Source organism: Staurois parvus, unplaced genomic scaffold (genome assembly GCF_062004578.1).
Source record: "Staurois parvus isolate SC_StPar_1 unplaced genomic scaffold, SC_StPar_1.0 ptg000169l, whole genome shotgun sequence".
In the NCBI taxonomy this organism is placed as follows: domain Eukaryota; kingdom Metazoa; phylum Chordata; class Amphibia; order Anura; family Ranidae; genus Staurois; species Staurois parvus.
In genome coordinates, this window is record NW_028317965.1 from 4,569,202 (window position 1) to 4,593,156 (window position 23,955).

The 23,955-nt window shown below is 43.1% G+C and overlaps 1 protein-coding gene across 15 annotated transcripts in view; it reads right to left on the reverse strand.

The window, feature by feature from the left end:
* NRXN1 (neurexin 1) overlaps positions 1–23,955 on the reverse strand; it is a 2,017,115-nt gene that overhangs the window by 938,885 nt on the left and 1,054,275 nt on the right. For all 15 annotated transcript variants that reach the window (XM_089676450.1, XM_089676454.1, XM_089676460.1 and 12 more), the window contains one exon: positions 8,271–8,393. In XM_089676450.1, coding sequence (XP_089532576.1) covers positions 8,271–8,393 — 123 coding nt within the window. The remainder of the gene's footprint in view (positions 1–8,270; positions 8,394–23,955) is intronic.

A 23,955-nucleotide genomic window follows, 5' to 3' on the forward strand; every position in this document is an offset into this window, starting at 1 on the left:
GATTTGCCACGTTTAGCCACATTTACAAGCATTTTGCGTTTGAAACGCTGATAAAAATCAACTGCTGAAAGCAAGTTTTCTGCAGTCAAAAAAACGACTGTAAACTCAAATGCCTGCAAATGACTGTAAACGAAGTGTACTTGGACACATAGGAAAACATTAGGGTGAGTTCAGGGGCTGCCGAAAAAAATGCTGAACAGCTCCTAAACGTGAGTTTATCAGCTGCAGTGTGCATGAGCCCTTAAAAGTGTCACTAAATGCTCCATGTTCAGCTAGATGCCACTGCAGTTCTTAACCCTTTCCTTCCCAGCCCTGGCATCCTTTTAAGTGAGTTCTATTGCCTGGGGGCAGAAAGGACTGCCCCATCACGCGACCACTATGACTGGCTAAAATATCAAAGTTCATTTTTGCCAGCACACCACGGATCACCAATGTCATCTGAAAGGCTATTTTTATTGAAGAATGATTATATCACAAAAAGAAAAGTGCAACGTTTTGGACCTGGGCAGGACCCTTTCATCAGGCATGTGTCATATGCTTGATAAAGGGGTCCTGCACGGCACAGAAATGTTGCACCTCTCTTTTTGTGATGTGACCGTTCTTCATTAAAAATAGCCTTTTGGATGACATTGGTGATCCGTGGTTTGCTAGCAAATATGAACTTTGATCTATGATTGTTCCAGCTGGATGTTGCTGCAGCACCCATTACTTTTGAGCCTGGTCCAGGAACATGTGCGAAACAAAAACGAGAAGCGCACAAACCTGCGCATTACCTCAGTAAACAAAAATTTATTAATAAGAATAGTACTCACAAACAGCGAATAAAATCAGGCATGTAAGTCCTCACAGGGACTTCAAAGATAAGGAGCCAGCGCGACACTCAGTTCAGCTGACGCGTTTCGAAGGCCAGACCTTCTTCAACAGAGCTCTTTCTTATTAATAAATTTTTGTTTACTGAGGTAATGCGCAAGGTTTGTGCGCTTCTCGTTTTTTTTTCGCTTTGTAGTGTTGGTCGGGCTTCCCCAGCCTTGTTTGGAGCTGCACAACCTTTGATGCACTGGTGGTCGCTTTTTTCCAGTTCTGGTTCCATCTATTTGCCACCCGCCTGGGTCCTAGAGCGCAGAAGAAATCGTGTTTGGTCTACTGCCCAGGAACATGTGCGATGGGAATATTAACATTACACCATGATTGGCTGTCACAATGGTCACAAGATCAGGAGTCAGTCCCACTAACTCCCAATCAGTTCTATTTTAAGGGCTCCTCTGGGGTAAAAAGGTTGAGAAAGGCTGCTTTAAGCTTTCAGAGAAATGCAGAGTTGAACCGGTGAGCTTCTGTTATTTTCAGTTTATAGCATGTGCAGCAACTGCCAAATTCTTTACAGCTGAAACATTCTGGACGGTTTGGGTTAATTAATTTTATAGTGATTGGCAAAGATACATGTAGCACGAGGAAATTGTGTGTTTAGGACTATTAAACCTTTGGATGAGCGCTGAAGGTGGTTGTTATTGTTAACTATTACAGTTGTGGCCAAAATTATTCAACCCCCACTGAAATTGAGTGTTTTGGCCAGTTTGACATTGCTTTTGATCATTCAGTCATCTTGCTTACATTTACATTAAAGAGGCACTTGTAGGTCAGACAAATATAACATAACAGTTATAATGAAATAACCACAAATGTCTTTTCTGTGCTCACAGCATTATCAGTTTTATTCAACCCCCAAGTGACATTCAATCTTAGTACTTAGTACAGCATCCTTTTACAGTTATAACAGCTTTTAAACGTGAAGCATAGCTTGACACAAGTGTCTTGCAGCGATCTACGGGTATCTTCGCCCATTCTTCATGGGCAAAGGCCTCCAGTTCAGTCACATTCTTAGGCTTGCGCACTGCAACTGCTTTCTTTAAGTCCCACCAGAGGTTCTCAATCGGATTTAAGTCTGGTGACTGCGATGGCCACTCCAAAATGTTCCAGCCTTTCCTCTGCAACCATGCTCTAGTGGACTTGGAGGTATGCTTGGGATCATTGTCCTGTTGAAAGGTCCAACGTCTCCCAAGCCTCAGGTGTGTGACGGACTGCATCACGTTTCCATCCAATATCTCCTGGTACTGAAGAGAATTCATGGTACCTTGCACACGCTGAAGCTTCCCTGTACCTGCAGAAGCAAAACAGCCCCAAAGCATGATTGACCCTCCACCATGCTTCACAGTAGGCAAGGTGTTCTTTTCATCATAGGCCTTGTTCTTCCTCCTCCAAACATAGCGTTGATCCATGGGCCCAAACAGTTCTAATTTTGTTTCATCAGTCCACAGAACACTATCCCACAACTTTTGTGGTTTGTCCACATGGCTTTTGGCATACTGCAGTCGACTCTTCTTATTCTTTGGAGACAGCAAGGGGGTACGCCTGGGAGTTCTGGCACGGAGGCCTTCATTACGCAGTGTGCGTCTTATTGTCTGGGCTGAAACTTCTGTACCCACATCTGACAAATCTTTTCTCAGTTCCTCAGCAGTCACACGGGGACTTCTCTCCACTCTACGCTTCAGGTAGCGCACAGCAGTCGAAGTCAGCATCTTCTTTCTGCCACGACCAGGTAGCGTTTCAACAGTGCCCTTTGCCTTGAATTTGCGAATGATGCTTCCTAAGGTGTCTCTTGGTATGTTTAACATCTTTGCAATCTTCTTATAGCCATTGCCCTTCCTGTGAAGAGAAATCACCTCTTCTCTTGTCTTCCTGGACCATTCTCTTGCCTTCACCATGTTTGTAACCACACCAGTAAATGTCTAGAAGGAGCTGAGTATCACAGTCATTTTAAAGCTGCCTAATTGGTGCTTATTATGCTTGATTGCTGCTCGGTGACATCCACAGGTGTTTTCAATACCTGATGGAAAGCACCTGTATGAACCTCTGTTCTTCAGAGTGGTAGTCTTTAAGGGGTTGAATAATTGTGGCAATGAAGAAACCACATAAGAACCATTTACTACTGTATTACATAAACAATTGATGTCATTTTAGTTGCATTTGGGTAGTTACAACGTCCTTGTAGGATTTGATTCTGAATACAATTCCAAATGTACACTATAGTCCCTAAACCCCTTTACAGCATTGGGGGTTGAATAATTTTGGCCACAACTGTATGTAGAAGATGCACATTAGGAGAACAGTGCTACAACCAACTGATTCCTAGTAAGATTTTTTCCTTCTTTATAGTTTGTCTTGCAAGCTTGAAGATGCTAGCTTGGAACTTTCTCTTTGGCAATCACAGAAAATATAACATTTCCAAGTTTTGACCTTTTTTTTTTTTTGTTCTTTTGAACAAATGTACAACTACTATTGCCTCATACTGCAGTATTCTTCCAGTGGCTGATAAGCCCCATGCAGCTCCCATTTTCCTTCTGGCAAACCCTTAGCAGCTGTCCAAATTCGATTAACTGTCATATCTGAACAGGAGTTGAATTATTTAGCTCATATAAATACCACAGCAATAAAAGGTAAATCATTTTTTACGAAATGTATAGCTCTAATAATGCAAATCTTCATAATTATTATTAATAAAGGCCTTTTTTAAAAGCTGGTTTTTTTCAGCTGTTCATAGCTTGCCAGCAGTTGCTTTTAATTCTTTCTAATGACTGTAATTTTTAAGGCTAATAAACATGTAATTAAAATGAGTTAGGGATTAAATATCACTGGCCATATTTAATTTTATTCAACCCATGGTGTCAATTAACTTATAATAAGGAAGCTGCATTTATGATAATACTTTTTGCAATCATTTTGAAGTAATTTATGTCGCTCTAAATGCGATCTAATTGTTACTGCGCATATCTGAAAGATGAAAATGCACAGATTCACATTTGTTGGGAATTTAATACAATTGTTCTTCTCAAACATACTGTGACAGTGTGGCAATCTGTCACCCAGGATTCTCAACAAGGCAGGTTGAGGGGCTCCAGAGTAAGTGTTTGATACGGAGGAAAGTGGCTTTTCACTTTCCTCCTTTGTTTGTAAGGTCTGTTTTGGGATCTGGAGCCTGGAGATTTCAAAGAGATCTGGGAGGGATGAAATCTCCCATCCTGGGACCAGGTTTTGGGAATGGCCAGGAGACTGATTTCACAGGTGAGTGCAGGCCTTTTCATAGAGTCAGGACCAGGGTTCTGGGCTCCACCCCGGCAGATAGGAGTCAGGAGGGCTCCACCTGGAAGATAGGAGTCAGGAGGGCTCCACCCCGGCAGACAGGAGGTCTCTGCCTTGGAGTCAGGTGGGCTTCACCTAGTAGAGGTGGAAGCCTGACAAGCTGTGTGCGCTTGGCTAGCTGTGTGCGGGAAAGCCATTTTTGGATAGAGTCTGCAGGAGACAGACGGAAATCGGTGTACCAGCCAGAAGGCTGATTATCATTTTAATTGGTTTGATGTGGATACCCCTGTGTGGGAAGATTTAAGGAACTTTAAAAAAGGCCCTTAAAAAGAAGCAAGTTGCTGTGTGCGTTTAACCAAGCTCTACCATTTGAAGCGAGTTCCCACAATACTTATAAACATTAGCCCACATCTGCAGTTGTCTTTAAATATGCTTGTAAGCAGGGTGCAGTGTGGTGTGCAGACGCCAGAAATCACACACAGGCCAAGGTAAGGTGAACTGCATATTACAGAAAGTTTCAACTAGGTAAACCTAGGAGGGTAGGCACAACTGTCATGAGCCACTTACAAAACTGTAGAAGCGATCTGTTGACTTTGGATGATGGCACCCACAATGAGGAGTAAGATTGTGGCCTGGCTGGTCCACACTCAAACGGGAGGCTTCCTATAGCAGAAGATAGGTGTAGTCCCTGCACTGTCCCTACTCCTCCAGAACCTAAACCTGAACACTTTCCCTGCCAGTTGGGGAACACTAAACACTCACAAAATGCAAGCCAAGCCAGGGAGCCAGTGTCTTAAATAAGCACTGCCTTCACCAAAGATGGCTGTGGAGATCAAGCAAGCGCCAGCTTCCAATTGGACTGCTCTCCTGATGACCATAAGAAGTCATAGAGGCACCAAGTTCCCACAACTTTCTTTCCCTTCTGCATTGCTGCTTAAGCCTAGTGCCACCTACAGAGTACAGACTTGGCTACAAACTTTTTTGTGCATGGGTAGGAACCTGGATTGTGGGCCCAGGTCTTATAAAGGACCTCAAGCTATCCTTATTATTGAATTCTTTACCTTTCATTTGTATACGGAACATCCATAGTAAACTATGTCCTGGAGATGGACCAGTTAGCATGTTTGTAACCACCCGTACAAACATCGATCTACATTCAACCTGAAATAAGCGATTGACATTCTTCCATCCAAGAAAGTCAATGAACTCTTCTTCAATAAAAACAGCCTCAAGACACATGGTGGTGCTATCCAGTTGCCATAAGTTAAGCATTTTGAAATATCTTTAAAATGTTACAGAACATACCATTTTGTATTACTTAAAGCATTCCTATCATGTCTGCCAACATTTGTAAGCATTAGCAGAAATGTACCTGTACTTATCTTCAAATACGTTTTTTTAGGCCTGGAGACGTACCTGGATTGTAGGCCCATGCATTATCAAGGGCCTCAGCTTATTCTAATTCTTCAATTCTTTATCCTCCATTTGCATATTGAACACCTACGGTAAGCTATGTCATTGAAATAGACCAGTAAGCATGCTTGTAAGCAGCCATCCAAACATTCCTCTTCTTACAACAGATAACTAAAGCAAGCTATCAACATCCTTACAGCCAAGAAAGTCAATGAACTCCTCTACAGTGAAACAGCCTAAAAGATACATAGTGGTGTCATTCCCTTGCCTTAGGTTTAAGCATTTTGAAATATCTCTAAAATGTTACAGGGCATGCTATTTTGAATTACTGAAAGTGTTCCTGTCATGTCAACCAATTGGCAAAGTTTATAAACATTAACCAACATGTATCTGCAGTTATTTTCAATTATGTTTTGACTTTTTTTTGTCTGGGAAGTAACCTAGATTGTAGACCCAAGCCTTATGAAGGACCTCAACTTATTCAAATTCTTCAGTTACCAAATATCTGAGCTTCTACTGTCCACTGAGATGTAGAACAGAGAAGAGATGTAACCATATACAATAAGAACTAAAAAATATAAATATCCATGTGGCCTTTTGTGGCTAGATTGTATTCTGTGTACATATGTTGTAAGCAGGGGCAGACTGACCATTTGGAAACTCGGGCACTGCCCGAGGGCCCGGGGTCAGTAGGGGGCCCCATGAGACGCCCCTGGTAGCTTTTTCATAGGCTTTTTTGAGTTTGGGCAAGGACACAGGGGCCCCATGATCCCCTATTGCCCGGCGTCCCCATGAGTTGTCAGTCCGCCCCTGGTTGTAAGCCAACATTTATTAAAGGTACCTTCTTGCCAAAGGCAACTATTAAAGCCAACGTTCACCTTCTTGCCAAAGGCAACTATTAAAGCCAACGTTCACCTTTTCAAGAAAATAGCCTATGCAATCAAGGGGCCCAGTAGATAATAAAAACTGTGCACATTTGTAAAATATCCATTAATGTTCTTTTCATACTTGTAGGCCATTTGGAATGCCCTAGAACCCTGGGTTAAAAACTCCTAATTGGCAATCCCCGTGTTGTCCCTTGTTGCTAGGAAAGGAAAAACTGTTGGTCTTCAGCTCTTGCCCCCTATGTCCATGGATGGCTAAGGTTTTTGTGCTGGGAGCATGTTCATAGACAGATCTTGGTCTCTCCTTATAATTGGGAGATAGCAGAATGGGCTCCCCATCATTTATCCATCCGGTGTTTCTTGCAATGGGTGGTGACTAGACAGTAGTCTTTCTTTCTCCTCACATGCTGTGCACATGCATAGAGAAAGGTCCCAAACACTGCACACCTGGCAAAGTCATTAGTAAACAGGTGAAAGCAGCTTCCAACAGCTTCATTCAAAAACATGCCCCCAATGCACTTCACCTCGTCCACAGGGATTAATTATGGACCTCCCTGATTAAGCACCGTGGGTGGGGAGAAATGCATTGGGGTTGTGGCTTTGGATGAAGCTGGTTGAGGCTGCTTTCACCTGTTTACTAATGGCTTTGCCAGGTGTGCCGTATTTGGGACCTTTCTATATGCATATCCACAGTATGTGAGGAGTTTGACAGACTCTTGCCCAGCCAGCACCAATTGTAGGAAACACAGGAAGGACTTACAGGAGCTTGAGCAGATACCTCAAGTTTTATGAGGTTACACTATGACAGCAAATCACAATGGTCACGTAATCAGGACGTTCCCCCACCCTGATGTACACTCCCACTTAAGGGAAGCTGGGGTGGGGTAGCAAGGAGATAATGAACATTTGTTTTTACAAAATTACACTGTTTTTTAATATTAACTATGGACCCTTGACTGCATCAGATTTTCAAGAAAGGATAAAGCTAGCCTTCAGGATGTGTGGTCTGGGTATTGAGGAGCACCATATACAAACTCTCAAATTGCTCAAGTGGCCTATTGAAAGTGTTTATTGGTTAGGAGCATCGAGTGAAGCCAATGTGTTTCATAGGGAAAGGTCTCAGGGCTGGAGCAGTAGATGTGATTAGAATCGCAATGAGATGCAATAGAAGAAAAAAGGGACCTAGTAAAGACTGTCAAAAATATTGTGCATGGTTTTAGGTATATGAAGGCAGTTAACCAAATACTAAGGGGGAGATTTATTAAAACTGGGGCACACATAATCTGGTGCAGCTCTGCATAGTAACCAATCAGCTTCTAACTTCCACTTGTTCAATTAATCTTTGCTAATAAAACCTGAAAGATGATTGGTTTCTATACAAAGTTGCACCAGATTTTGCACTTTCTAGTTTTAGTAAATCAACCCCCAAGTGACGAATCAGATATTGCAGGTTTTTACTTAAATTTTCGTAGACATGACTATTCTTTTTTTCTAGTTGATTCAGCTGATTTCCTGTGACATCCTATTGGGGCCACCATCAAAAATGCAATCAGCTCTACCTCACTCATTTGTGACTTTTTAAAAACTTTGCTAGGCCTTATCCCCAAATATAGGAATCATCCCAAAAATAAGCTTTGAGTGCTTTCTGTGCAAGACTTTGGGATGAGTTGCAGAAAATGCCCATGTACACGCCAGGTTTTAAACTACGGATTACCAAACCTCTTCCAAGGTGGTGATTTCTTTTCTTATTATCTGCTGAAGCATTCTTAGACGATTCTAGAATTCCTGAAATAAAAACTTAGTTTAGTACAGCAGAAAATGGAGGTTCATTGCACCTACCTGTCATGTCTTGTTGATCATCCACAATTAACTTTAAACTCTTTCCTCGTCGAATCACACGTACTGTGTGCCACTCATTATCATTGAGGTTATAACCAGCATAAAGTGTCTCTGGGCCTTTGCCTGCAGAATATGCCAAACAGTCATTAAATAATCACAATACAATTGAACAAGTGATCCTTTATAAGGACACAGACTTAAAATAATACAGATATGGTAATACATCTCATAATGGTGGAATATAATGACCTGGTACTTAAGTAATTAAAAATGATCTCTGTCTTGTTTTGTTTTTTTTAACATAAATAGGCTCAGAAACTGTATATATTTTATTTACTTAAAGGATAACAACATCTAAAGGTTCTTAGATGAAGACTTTATAAAAACCCGAGTACCCTAAAGTCTGCTATTCATGAAAATGGGTGGGGTTGTATGCACCAGGGGCGGACTGACCATTTGGAAACTCCGGCACTGCCTGAGGGCCTGGGTCAGTAGGGGGCCCCATGAGATGCCCCGGGTACCTTTTTCATAGGCTTTTTTGAGTTTGGGCAAGGACACAGGGGCCCCATGATCACCTATTGCCCAGGGGCCCCATGAGTTGTCAGTCCGCCCCTGGTATGCACGCTCAATTTCCTCAGTTTCCCCTTTTCTACATACTTCAGTAATGTAAAAGCATCTTAAAAGAGAAGTATGGCCAAAGCTTTTCTTGGCTGTACTTCTCCTGTAGGTCACAGAAATATGTTTTGTGACCCAGAGTTATCTTATAGTGGTCCATCATCAGATGACAAATAAGAGCCTTCTGGCTCTGGAAGGATCCCTACAATATTGTCAGGATCCACCGCACTGCCAAATTGACAGCTGGCTCTGCCTTTCAGCATGTGCTGAGAGCTGGAGCCAAACCCCGCCCACCCCAACATTCCAGTGAGTACTACAGGGGCAGTCACCACTCTCTTCTTGGAGGAGACTAAGAATTTGGTGATCAGAGGTCATGTGACCTCTCAGTTCTCAGGATTAGAGTTGGCATGATACAGCTGAAGCATCACACAGATGCTGCAGTATGGAGACAAGTACGGATGCTTGTTTTTTTTTTTTTTGTTTTCATAAACCCATACTTCAACTTTAAATGAGGTTTACGCATCTAAGCAAGTTATCAAATGTGCACCAATCAGTGAATTCTAAATGATCTTAGAGGTAGTTCAAACTGATCTTAACCACTTGCCTTCCAGAGGATTTACCCCCCTTCCCGACCAGGCCATTTTTTATGATATGGCGCTGCGTTACTTTAACTGACAATTGCGTGGTGATGCAACACTGCACCCAAATGAAATTTATGTCCATTTTTCCCATAAATGTAGCTTCCTTTTGGTGGCATTTGATAGCCTCTGCGTTTTTTATTTTTTGTGCTATAAACAAAAAAGACCGACAATTTTGAAAAAAAAAACAACTATATTTTTGACTTTTTGCTATAAAACATATCCAGTAAAAAAATGTAAAAAAAACCAAATATCATAAATTTAGGCCAAAATGTATTCTACTACATGTTTTTGCTAAAAAAAAAAATCCCAATACGAGTTAATTGGTTTACGTGAAAGTTATAGCATCTACAAATGGTGGTATATATACTGGAATATTTTTCAAATTTTTTTATAATAGTAATGGCGGCGATCAGCGGGACTGTTGCAGGCATTCTGACACTGGGGGGGAACTGACTAACTGCCACTGACATCCCCACAGACACTAATGCAGTGATCAGTGCTAATAAAAAGCACTGACACTGTACTAATGGCACTGGGCAGGAAGGTGTTAACATCTGGGGCAATCAAAGGGTTAACTGTGTGCTGTGTTACTATTTTGTCTGTGTGTGCTTTATTGTGTAAGCACGCTGCTTTGTATTGCTCTGCTACAGGGGAAGACTGACCATTTGGAAACTCAGGCACTGCCCGAGGGCCCGGGGTCAGTAGGGGGCCCCATGAGATGCCCCTGGTACCTTTTTCATAGGCTTTTTGAGTTTGGGCAAGGACACAGGGGCCCCATGAACCCCTATTGCCCGGGGGCCCCAAAAGTTGTCAGTCCGCCCCTGCTCTGCTATGCAGAGCAATACAAAGCAGCATGCTGGTGCTGACAGGGGAGAGATCTGTATTGTTTACATACAGACTTTTCCTCTGTCAGTGTTCCTCGATGATCGCCGGGTGCTGGCGAGGACCCGGTGATCAACAGCTGTAGCCACCAACGGCGGCGCGGGTAGGGCAGCGCGCATGTGTGCACCCCCTGCTCGGAAATACAGAGTCACATATATATACGTGATTTTGCGCAGCCCTGTTGCCCTGCAGCAGTAGTTCTGCTATAGGGCAGTTGGGAAGCGGTTAAAACCATGTGGAATACAACTAAAAGTAAGCATTTTGTGGTAAATAAAGTCCTAAAGCTCCTCAATAAAGGCCATAACAGAGCCCGAGATAACAACAATCATTCCTCATATTATTCAAAACTTTAAAAAAAAACTTATGCTGGACATACACTTTAAATCAATTTTATTTTATTTAAATAATACTATACCCTCTATATTGGCTGCCACTTCTGACCTTGATCTAAGAATATTGGTTGTCAATCTTCAATACTTACGGGTCACTAGCCTGGAACAAGCATGCAGGGAAGAAAGTCACAATGAAGTAAGAACTTTTTTGTACTCTATGTACTTGGTCCAGTTTGTGCCCCGAAAAGTATTGGATCAGCATGACAACCCATGCATTAATGTAAGAAGATGTTAGCAATGGTAGCCTTCATATGCTCTCAGTATATGTTTCTTTTAAAGTGGTTGTAAACCTCAGAAATGAAAAATGAAGAAAGCATAGGCTTCTATGGTGTGTACTTGCCTCTACCCAAAGCACTTAGTGTGATTTCTGTCTGGCCTGTCATTCTTCTGCTATTTGCATGAATCACTTCTGATAATTTATGGTGACACCGGACAATCCCTGGAGATGATCCTCCCCTCCAAACAATTCAGCACACACGAGGCAAGTGACAGCCTCATCTGTGCATGACTGTGTAGAGGGGGTGTGTCCATTCCCTCCACTCAGGCCACAGATTACACCACTCAGCTCTCTGCTGCATGCTATGAAGTGTGAGATGTCAGATCCCCAACCACTGCCTTCTGGAGCTGGGAAATGCTGTGTATATTCTGGACTATGAACAAATGTAGAGGAGAGAGGGTACAGATAAACAGGTACAATTTATGTAAGAGAATTTGCTTAATCCCTTTGTATCACCTGAGGCCGGTCACTTCTCTGGGTATATGTAAGGGTTTACAACCACTTTAGTAAACTGATGTAGAAAGCAAGTACTGTATATGGGTTTAAACTCAGACAATCCCTGGAGATGTTCCCCCCACCCCCCGCCCAGCACACAGCAGGTGATTGACAGCCTCAGCTGTGCATATTTCCCTATAAAACTATGTAGAGGGGGTGTGCCCATTCCTTCCACTCAGGTCTCAGATTGCACACAACTCTTTGTTCTATGCTGTGCAGATTGAGACATCAGATACCCAACCACTGCCTTCTGGAGCTGAGAAATGCTGTGTAAATTTTGGACTTTAAATGGATGTAGATCAGATAAACAGGTACAACTTATGTAGGAGGATTTGCTTAATCTCTGTATATTACACGAGGTTGGTTACTTCAGTAGGTATGTGTAAGGGTTAATTAACTGATGTAGTAGGCAAGTACTGTATATGTGATGATGACCCAGACATCTCAGGAGATGGCCCTGCCCCCCTCCTGCACACAACAGGTGAATGATAGCCTCACTTGTGCATGTTTCCCTATGAGACTGTGTAGAGGGGTGTGTGTCCATTCCTTCCACTCAGGTCTCAGATTACACTCATCTCTATGCTCTATTCAGTGCAGTGTGAGACATTAGATCCACACCCACTGCCTTGTACTGTATACTGTAGGTGTTGATGGCCCATAGCAACCAGCAAGAAATTAAAGTTTTAATAAACCCACGACCCCGCATTCACTATATCTGGTCTCCCACAGTATACAGAACATGGAAATGCAAGTACTTTAGTAAATATAAACTGCTAAATCCCTTTTCTCATCAGCAGTCTTGTGCCCTCTGTCGGTGTCCAGCAGAGCACTGGATAAAGCTTGTAGGAGGAGATTTCATACTCCCCTGATTGTCCTATGAGGCTGCATAACCCCTGACTCTCTATATGAACATTTCTGATTGGCCCTGTGCTGATCACATGCACCCTCCAAAAGAAAAAAAAAACTCTACAGCAATACACACCAAAATGAGCATGTGCAGCTTTCCTCCAAGGCTCTGTTCTATCAGCAGATGGATTGGGGACAGTAGAAGAAGGGGAGTATCAGAGAAGACAGAATCAAACAGCCTTTTCAGAAGAGGATTAACCCCTTAGGTTCCACAGTGAGTATAACAAGCATGCTTTACTGCATATACAGACTGATTTTACTGTTGGGGGTTTAGTAACACTTTAAGTCTGTACAACTTTGTGCAAATTGCCTAAAAGGCAGGGGCTGACTGCCCATTTGGAAACTCGGGCACTGCCCGAGGGCCCAGGGTCAGTAGGAGGCCCCATGAGATGCCCCTGGTACCTTTCATAGGCTTTTTTTGGGTGTGGTTTGAGTGTGGACGAGGACACAGGGGCCCCATGATCCCCTATTGCCCGGGGGCCCCATGAGTTGTCAGTCTGCCCCTGCTAAAAGGGATTGATTAAGTGTTATTTGAATCTATATCATATGAATCTCCAAAGCCTTACCAATACTCTGGATTACAATTTCCAATTCTTTTTGTATGCTACTTGTACATCATTGCTGTACTTACAGCCGTCTGTTTCTGGGACATTCGCTAACGGCTTTTATGAAGCAAAACAACAAGAATGTTTTCCCATTTTGCCGTTTTTGGTTATGCAACAACTTCTCTTTAATAGATTCTATTGTACAACTATCTTATTTTGTGTGTATTTCAACAGCTCGGAGCGCTGCAAAGACTGGCTAATGTACTATGCTAATTATGTTTTACATAATCTAAGTTGTAAGCATTAAAGCAAAAATGGATTTTAATTATTTTATATAAAGACAGCATAATTAGCCATTTTTGTTCTAAGTGATTAACATGAAAAGGGACTTCTTGATAGCCCGCAGAAATTCCTGCACTGTGCACTCGTGCCTGACTCCCACAATTTCCATTCTGCAAGCTCTTTCGAAAACCCATTTTAAAGGGGTTTTCTACTTCACCTTGAGATATAGCCATTCCTCCCCCGGAGACTCTTAATGAGGGTGCCAATTCCTGCAACATTCGGGATTTTATGTATTCGTATTGCTCTGAATGGCACCCCTCCCCATTCTGACCTGTTTATGTCAGTCCTGGATGGTTTGTTGGCTGAGCCAGGCACATCATGTGCAGTCTAATACTTTCCGATCTCTACTTCTTCCACTGGATAAAAGACTAATATTACAATGCTCCAGGTCACCTCCGCATCCGTAGGCAAGCCAATGGTGCATGCTCAGCCGGGACCGTCCTCCATGTCACTCAATCACAGTCATAGCAATAGAGGTCATATTCCAGAACTCTTGCATCAAACTACCACTGGATTCAGTACCACTTCCCGGGGTGTTTTACCCGACAGATAGATGATTACATAGTTAGTCTGGCTGAAAAAAGACAAAAGTCCATCCAGTTCAACCATAAAAAAAAAGTTATAATCCTACACCCACAGCTGATCCAGAGGAAGGCAAAAAAAACCCAGCAAAGCATGATCCTATTTGCTCCTCTTTTAGCCAGTTTTCTATCCATTTACATACAGATTTTTCCAAGTCCGTAGACTTTAACTTACACATTAGCCGGGTGTGGGGAACTGTGTCAAACGCTTTTACAAAATCTAAGTATACCATGTCCACTGTCACCCCTCTGTCCAAGTATGCCACGTCCACCGCCACCCCTCTGTCCAAGTATGCCATATCCACCGCCACCCCTCTGTCCAAGTATACCACGTCCACAGCTACCCCTCTGTCCAAGTATGCTGCATCCACCGACACCCCTCTGTCCAAGTATACCACATCCACTACCACCTCTCTGTCCAAGTATACCATGTTCAACGCACCCCTCTGTCCAAGTATACCACATCCACCACCACCCCTCTGTCCAAGTATACCACATCCACCGCCACCCCTCTGTCCAAGTATGCTGCATCCACCGACACCCCTCTGTCCAAGTATACCACATCCACTACCACCTCTCTGTCCAAGTATACCATGTTCAACGCACCCCTCTGTCCAAGTATACCACATCCACCACCACCCCTCTGTCCAAGTATACCACATCCACCGCCACCCCTCTGTCCAAGTATACCATGTCCACCGCCACCCCTCTGTCCAAGTATACCATGTCCACCGGCACCCCTCTGTCCAAGTATACCACGTCCACCATCACCCCTCTGTCCGCGTATACCACATCCACCGCCACCCCTCTGTCCATGTATACCACGTCCACCGCCACCCCTCTGTCCAAGTATACCACGTTCACCGCCACCCCTCTGTCCAAGTATACCACGTCCACCGTCACCCCTCTCTCCAAGTATACCACGTCCACTGCCACCCCTCTGTCCAAGTATACCACATCCACCACCACCCCTCTGTCCAAGTATACCACATCCACCGCCACCCTTCTGTTCAAGTATACCACATCCACAGCTACCCCTTTGTCCAAGTATACTGCATCCACAGCCACCCCTCTGTCCACATATACCATGTCCACCGACACCCCTCTGTCCAAGTATACCATGTTCAACACACCCCTCTGTCCAACTATACCACATCCACCACCACCCCTCTGTCCAAGTATACTATGTCCACCGCCACCCCTCTGTCCAAGTATACCGCATCCACAGCCACCCCTCTGTCCACGTATGCCACATCCACCTGTCCAAAGTTTTGCTCACCTCCTCATAAAAAGAAATCAAATTTGTGTGACAACTTCTGTCTTTCATGAATCCATGCTGTCTGTTGCTTAAAATATTATTTTCCAGCAAGAACTCATCTATGTGGTCTTTTTTTAAACTCTCCAGTATCTTCCCAACTATGGACAGGTCTATAAATGAGACTATAAGACTATAAACTAACAGGTCTATAATTACTTGGTAAAGATTTTGACCCCTTTTTAAATATTGGCACCACATTGGCGTTACGCCAATCCAGTGGTACTATGCCGGTCATTAAAGAGTCCCTAAAAATGAGAAACAATGGCTGTGAAATGACAGAGCTCAATTCTTTAAGGACCAGGTGCTTTATATTATTATATACTATATTCTGCATTTGTATATAACATGTAAATGAAAAGACCATTAACCACTTCAATACCGGGCACTTTTCCCCCCTTCCTGCCCAGGCCAATTTTCAGCTTTCAGTGTTGTCGCACATTGAATGGCAATTGCACTGTCACTGTACCCATTACAAAAATTTGTTGCTAAATAAAAAAAAAACTGAAACTTTTGAAAAATAACTCCTTTTTCTTTGTTTTTGTTATAACATTTTGCAAATAAATAACATTTCTTCATAAATTTTGGTCAAAATGTATTCTGCTACATTTCTTTGGTGAAAATACCCCAAATTAGTGTATATTATTTAGTCTGTAGGAAAGTTATAGAGCCCACAAACCATGGTATATATATCTGACAACAAATCAATCAACGTACTGACGGCCAATCTCATTTCTTGAGGCCCGAAAATGCCAACATAGTACAAATACCCCAAAAAGTACCCATTTTTGGAAAATAGACAGTCCAAGGTATTTAGCAAAAGACATGGTGAGATTTTTTGGAGTTTGTAATTTTTTGATACAATTTTTTTGGAAAATGCAGAAATTAAAAAAATAAATAAATAAAAACTTTTTTTAACATATTGGCACCAGTCCAGTAAAGCGTGATTACATAACTGGTGTGGCAGTGATCAGGGGCACTGACTGGTGAAAGTATATATAAAAAAATAATAATAATAATTTTAATTTTTTTAATTTTGCTATTATTTTTTTTTACATTATTTTTTCTTTTTCTTTTTTTTTCTTTTTCTTTTTCCAATATTCCTTTCTTTACTATTTTTTTTTCAACACACTGTGACCAAAGTAATACAATGTTACCATAGTAACATTGAACTACTCTGGGCAAGCGATCAGGATTTTTTTTTCTTTTACACATTATGATTGCTAATACCAATGTATTTCATTGATATTAGCAACCATTGTTACTGAATGAAACTGATTCATTCAGTCTTTTGTTGTGATTAGCTGTGATTGGGCAAAGCTCATCACATGATATAGATGGGCTGTGATTGGCCCTGTCTGTAACCTGTGACTGCTTTGATCAGTCACCGCTAACAACACAATTGTATACAATGAATGGCATGACAGGAAGCCATCCACTGTATACAATCGACATGTGATCTTCTGTGATTGGTCACAGCGGTCACATGACACTTGCAACGGGCTGGTGTAGTGATATGTCATCAGCTGTGTTCCATGGACCAGTGGCCGTGTGAACGGCTGCTTTTGACAGGATGTCATATGATGCCCAGTCACAATGGTGAGTGTCCCGCCCGACCGTCAATCTGCTATAGGCCGGGCGGGAAGGTGTTAAAGTGGAATTAATCCCAAAAGCAAACATTTACTTCACTGCAGTTTACCAATTCTTAGATGTGATGACTGCATTAGTTTTCATTTTTAGGCTTTCATTCTTATATATTCATCTGGTGATCCAACCAGCAAATCTGTTGTTTTTCAGAAGCTCAAGCTCCCCAGCAGAATGTATCAGTTTACATGGATGTGACAAACCATGTAATACTTACAGGAGCAATTACAATGTTCAGCTTTTCTTTTTTCATGTAAAACCTTTAAAGCGGTAGTAAACCACATCCTTTTTTTTTTTTCAAACCTGCAATACAAAGGCACAATGTGCTAGTATCAGGGGCGGACTGACGACTCATGGGGCCCCGGGCAATAGGGGATCATGGGGCCCCTGTGTCCTTGTCCAAACTCAAAAAAGCCTATGAAAAAGGTACCAGGGGCATCTCATGGGGCCCCCTACTGACCCCGGGCCCTCGGGCAGTGCCCGAGTTTCCAAATGATCAGTCCGCCCCTGGCTAGTATGCATCACATACTAGCACATTATGAAGTAATGACCTTAGAACGAAGCCCTCCAGTAGTGCATTGTCACCGCTGACAGGGCTTCAATCTTCACCTGGTCTTCCTTCTGAGTTTGTGTGTCCCGGCCTTCCGACTGGCTGAGCCGCAATCATGTCACTGGCCAGGCCACGGTTCAGCCATGCCATGGAGTTCTGAAGGGACAGCACAGGTATGTCGGCCCTTCAGAGCGCATGTGCCGGAGAGGTCACTGGCTGCGTGAAGTGTGAATATTTCCTAAACCATGCAAGGTTGGGAGATATTCATTGTACCTAAAAGTAAACCTTATTATAGGTCAAAATAAAGACATCACTACCACTTTAACCCAAATGAAAAAAAAACTGTTTGCTCTTACTGGATATAAGTGGGAGGTGGAGTTCAACTTTAATTTGTTAGTGTATTCAAATCTGCTAATACATATACCCCCCCCCCCCCCCAGACTGACAATGCTGCCATCTGCTGTGCCTCCTGTGCTCATTCAGTGGTGTCTCACCAATACAGGAGGTATGTTACTGGCCAGATCACCAGGTGAAATCAGAGGGGAAAAAAGAGCCAAAGAATATAAAATGAATGCAGCCACCACGTCTAATGATTTGTAAGCTGCAATATAATACATTTTTGGTTAAATACCACTTTTCATAATATGTAAACCCAACATTTCATATTCCTGATATGTGCCTGCTGTACCGTGTACTTGCATGATAAAGTATCCAGTTCTTTTTGTATTGCTTCCTTTATGTGAAATCCCTGGTGTTCCTGCCAGTGCCTGCTATCCTATTAAAAACTGACCACACTAGGGAAGAGAGCACAGTGTGGTCAGTTTTCTAGCTGTGCTGGGAACTCAACCTGCTCTCCTCCAATGATCAGACTTTGCAATCTCCAGTTTTAGTAACTCTATTGCTTTTTACAAACTATCAACTAATGCGCTGTCCTAACATATCAATGCCCTTATATGCTAATATCAATAATTGATGAGGAAGTTACTGTATGATATTCAGTGTTTTTGTTCCCCCTTCTCTTTATGTCTGTCCTTATGGGCAAAAAGATTGAGTGGGGCATATCATGGTGCAAATCTGATGTTTTTAGAATTTTCCCCCTCTGCTATTGTCTGTGAGCATGCTTCTAATAGGCTTCTTCAGAATGCCAACCGTTGGGACTCTAAATTCCTCCATATCTCTGATCACCTTCCTTCACGTCACTTTGACTGTTATGGAGACATCTGTGTCTTTTGAAAATGTCCTTTTTCTTCTTTTTTTAATTAAATAACAGAAGAAGGGATTACACGGAGAAGGACATGGCTCAATGCATGTTGTTACAGTATCTCTAGAAGCCATATATGCACAGCCAGGGACGTGGTCCATCCGGTGCGTCTGCAACTTGGCACGTGTCTCGGCTCATGGTTCTTTGGCTATGGCTGGCTATGAACATAGGTGCAAAAGTGCATGTTTTGTGTAGTATGAGTGACCATGAACCTGACACTTGCCATTCTCATTAGTTTAGAGGGTATTTAAAAGAGTTCCACCCAAAAGTGGCAGCTTCACTTTTCTACTTCCTCCCCCCCTCCACTGCCACATTTGGCATCTTTTGGGGGGAGCGAGTACCTGGTTTTGACAGGTACCCGCTCCCACTTTCAGCTGAGTTCACAGCGGCGAATTGAGCTGGACGTTCGGGACCCCCCGCAGCCCTCTGGGACACTTCTAAGGTCCCAGAGGACTGCAGCCCCTTCACAAAGCACAGTGTGCTTCGTGCTTGTGCAGTAGTGCTTCACCGCTGGTTTCCCTTAGTCAAGATGGCGGCACCAGCACCTGACAGCTGATTGAAGAATCATCTCTGGATGAGGACACCGCTGGCTGCATGGACAGGTAAGTGCTCTACTATTAAAATTCAACAGCCACAGTATTTGTAGCTGCTGACTTTTCTTTTTTTTTTGTTTGGGAGGTGGGGGAGGGGGGCTGGAACTCTGCTTTCAGGTGGCTGGTGCTGTGTCTTGCATGTGAATACCATTGCTCTGATTACCCATTGCTGACTCGGATGACCTGACTTTCTGTTGCTATTATTCACCTTGCTCAGCACCTGCTTTGACCTCTGCCTAGACATTGAGTCCTCTCATGCATGCCATGACCTGTTGCCTCACTCCAACCTACCACTCTCGGGGTCTGGGTCTGAGCCTACAACGCCTGTGGTGTCTGGCTGTGGCTCTTCTTGCTGTGCCACATGAGATGCTGGACAGCACCTTGTCAGTTCCCTCAGAACAAATTTTGCCTTGTCTTTTATTTTGGCGTACCTTGAACTCTTTGCTCCTTCCATGATATTTCTGATGTAAGCCCTGTCTCTGCATTTCCCGATTGCCAGATTATTGTGCGCTCTCCAGCCATTATCTTGCTCCGTTGCATACCTACAGCTGTCCTTATCTTCACTACCTCTCATTTATGACCTTTGGCTTGTTTCTGGACTATGTTTCCACTGGATCTCAACCTGTAACCACTTGTTATTGACCCTTGGCTTGTTTCTTGACTGCGCTTCTGCTGGATCCCAACCTGCAAGCACTTGTTACTGTACATTGGCTTGTTTACTGACTATGCTTCTGCTTGATCCCTACCTGCTATATCTGTTACTGGACTACAGCTTGCTCATTTTCTTGAGGGGTGATCCTGAGGACCGCGACCTGGTACTAACACACAGCAAAACCCATCTCCACCATCAGGAGCTCTGGTGAATGCCGCTTAGGACTTAAAGCCCGCACCTTAGGTGAGCTCACATTATCTGCCAGGCTGACCTGCTTGTGTACTTATTCTTCTGGTCACTTGGAGCCTCTTAACTACTGTAGCTGCTGGTCCCTAAGCCTGACTCCTGACCATGACAGCCATCCTGCTTCCGCTCCCCCTTGGTGGTACACCTGTCTTGACCTCTGCCTAGATATTGAGTCCTCTCATGCATGCCATGACCTGCTGTCTCACTCCAACCTACCACTCTCGGGGTCTGGGTCTGAGCCTACAACCTCTGTGGTGCATGGCTATGGCTCTTCTTGCTGTGCCACCTGAGATGCTGGACAGCACCTTGTCAGTTCCCTCAGGATACATTTTGCCTTGTCTTTTGTTTTTGGTGAACCTTGAACTTTTTGCTCCTTCCATGATATTTCTGATGTAAGCCCTGTCTCTGCACTTCCCAATTGCCAGATTATTGTGCGCTCTCCAGCCATTATCTTGCTCCATTGTCCAGCCATTATCTTGCTCTATAGCTGTTGGTCCCTAAGCCTGACTCCTGACCATGTCAGCCATCCTGCTTCAGCACCCCCTTGAGGGGCAAACCTGAAGGCTGTGACCAGGTGACACCTAGCAGCAAAGAAGCCTAGGGGGCCACTAAGGTTTCCGGCCCATGGGGTGCTCTGGTTAAGACCAAGCTATCTCTACGCCTTGGGGGAGCCTGTATCACCTTCTGGGGTGTCACCCATAACACATGCTTATTGAAAAGTGGGAAAGTGGATTCACAAGACAGTTTGAGGAATGTTGGAGTTTGCAGAGTATGCAAACTTTGCAACAATAGAAAGGTTTTGGGTCATAGCAATTTTTTTTTCATAATTACACAGCTGGATATTTTTTTAGAGTTAAAGGATGTTGACAATCACTGGACACATTTGGGTTATAGAGAAAAGTTATGTTTAGATGGGTTTTGGACATACAAATAGTGTAATGCTGACTGACAGCACAAGTGACAGGACAAAGCAAAGAAAATGTGCATTGGATGAAGCTTAGTTTATTTTTCCTGATTCACGCCTAATTATTTCTGAATGCCTGAGGAAGGAGAGGAATGCCAAAACTCAGGAGCAAAACTCCAAGCCAAAAGCCCTCGGGCAGGGGCTGGAGACCTGATTTTTCTTTACTGCAGTTACATAATACGAGCAGGTCTTGTCCCTTCCCCCACCTGATACTGGATAGCAAAACAAGACCCAATCTCCTGGATGGAAAAATCCCCTTTATGGGGACACTGCTTTTGGCCCCTGAGCTTTCCCCACTCATTGGGTATTCACGATGTGACTAAGCCTGTTCGTATTTACATAGAATATGTCCCAGGTTCTATCTTTATTTTGCTTGGAGTTTGTACCTTAACTAACATTGGGCATTTTTCCATTCCTTATATTACCTTTAGCTGCGGTAACTTGCCTTGGTACATGCTTTTTTTTTGGGCAGAGGATTGAATACTTCACCACTTATTGATTCAAATTGTTTTTTATTTTACTTTTTATGGTCTTTCATTTTGTTTTCTCTGTATGCTTTTAGTTATGCTTATTCTTGTAGTCCTGGTGAAGGAGGAGGGATGTTGCCCCTGAAACACGTTGTTTTCATTAAGACTTTTATCAACAATTAAAATGATCTTGGACTCTTTCATCTCATTTTGGTCTGGCACTCCTTTCTGTATTTTAGTGCTTTGAGTTACTGTTGGGTGCCCATCAAGGGAAGGCTTGCTGTGTGTGAGTCGCACCACCAGAGCTATTGAGCTGTTCCTTCATCTGACTATATTTTAAAAGTTCCCAAGTTCCCAGTGCCTTTTTCAGAATGCTGTTTTGGCACCTCATCTCATAGAAAAAACAAAAATTGTCCCTCAAGTCTGCCCGTTTTATATATATATATATATATATATATATATATATATATATATATATATACACACACACACTATATTGCAAAAAGTATTGGGCCACCTGCCTTTACACGCACATGAACTTTAATGGCATCCTAGTCTTAGTCTGTAGGGTTCAATATTGGGTTGGCCCCACCCTTTGCAGCTATAAAAGCTTCAACTCTTCTGGGAAGGCCGTCCACAAGGTTTAGGAGGGTGTCTATGGGAATGTTTGACCATTCTTCCAGAAGAGCATTTGTGAGGTCAGGCACTGATGTCAGACAAGAAGGCCTGGCTCACAGTCTCCGCTTGAATTCATCCTAAAGGGTAACCCCGCTCTGTCATTTTATGTGGCCTACCACTTGGTGGTATTATAACATAGTGGAAGCAACTGGGAACAACAGCAACTCAGCCACCAACAGTTGAGCGTGAAATATTTAGTAGCCAGGAATTGTCATGGATGGATTTACTGCACAGGTGACAACCTATCACGGGACCACGCTTGAATTCACTGAGCTCCTGAGAGCGACCCATTCCTTCACAAATGTTTGTAGAAGCAGTCTGTATGCCTAGGTGCTTGATTTTATACACCTGTGGCCATGGAGGTGATTGGAACACCTGAATCCAATGATTTGGAGGGGGGGCCCAATACGTTTGGCAATATAGTATATATATTTTTATTTTTTTACTTTTTTATCTGAATATAGATCTTTGTTTGTCCCAAGCATGTTTGAAGCCACCAAGGCCCATTTTACACGGGTGAGACTCCTCTTGACTCCGGTTTGCTTAGGGTGGGATCTGCCTGCTGATCCTCCTCTGAGCAGAGCAGAGAGGGCAGATGACAGGTCCGTGTCCACTCTGTGCAAACACCCGGCTGCCCTCCGATCTGCTAGAATGAAGGGGAAAAGATTCCCTTCATTTTTTTTTTTTTACAGGATCGGATAAGATTTGAGGTAGGCGGAAGTAAGCGGACACAAGCCTGTTTGCATTCGCCACTCAATAGAAGTGAATGGAAGGTCCGATCGGACCTATCCTGTGAATTAATGTTGACTGACTCATTACCTCTGCTGGACGTCCATTCCAAGCATCAACTACTCTTTCAGTAAAATAATACTCTCTAATTAGTTTTGAAATTTCCTCCAGTTAGTTTGAGGTCATGTCCCGTGTTCTTGATCTTGGCTTCATATTGAAAATACTGCCCTCTAGAACCTTATTAACACCCTAATGTATTTAAACATCATGTCACGCCTTTCCCATTTTTCCTCCAGACTGTACATAATAAGTTCCTGAAGTCTTTCCTGATATTTTTATCCCTCAGATCTTTCACCATTTTTGTTGCCGGTCTCTGGTCTTGTTCTATCGTATCAAAATCGTTTTGTCTTTCTGGCACTCTGCCTTCTCCTCCTATCAGTAGGCCCCTTGTTAGCAGATGGACATTGCAACACAATACTTCTTCCTCTCCCAGTTTGAGCTCTGCTGTACATTGGGTGTGCTTACACTGCTTGCATTTAAAGATAGAACATCATTAATTTGTGTCTTATATCTGAGTGGAGTTCAACTTTGAACATTTTCCGCATTTGTTGACAATTAGAAGTGTGGGTACATTATACATGTTTCTTTTATTTCTACAGCAGTGTATTAGGTTTTTTTATAAAATTATAAAGCTGGCCACGTAAAATATTAAACCCCAAACCAAAAATTGTATATATTGCAGCTTATCAGTCATTAGATGTGGTGGCTGCATTAGTTTTCTTTTTTTTTTAGGCTTTTTCCCTCTTTGTTCACCTGGTGATCTGGCCAGTATGTATTAGAGTGCCACCACCCTGGAAGAATGGGCAGAGGAGGCACAGCAGACTGCAGCATGGGGATGGGAAAGAGGGGG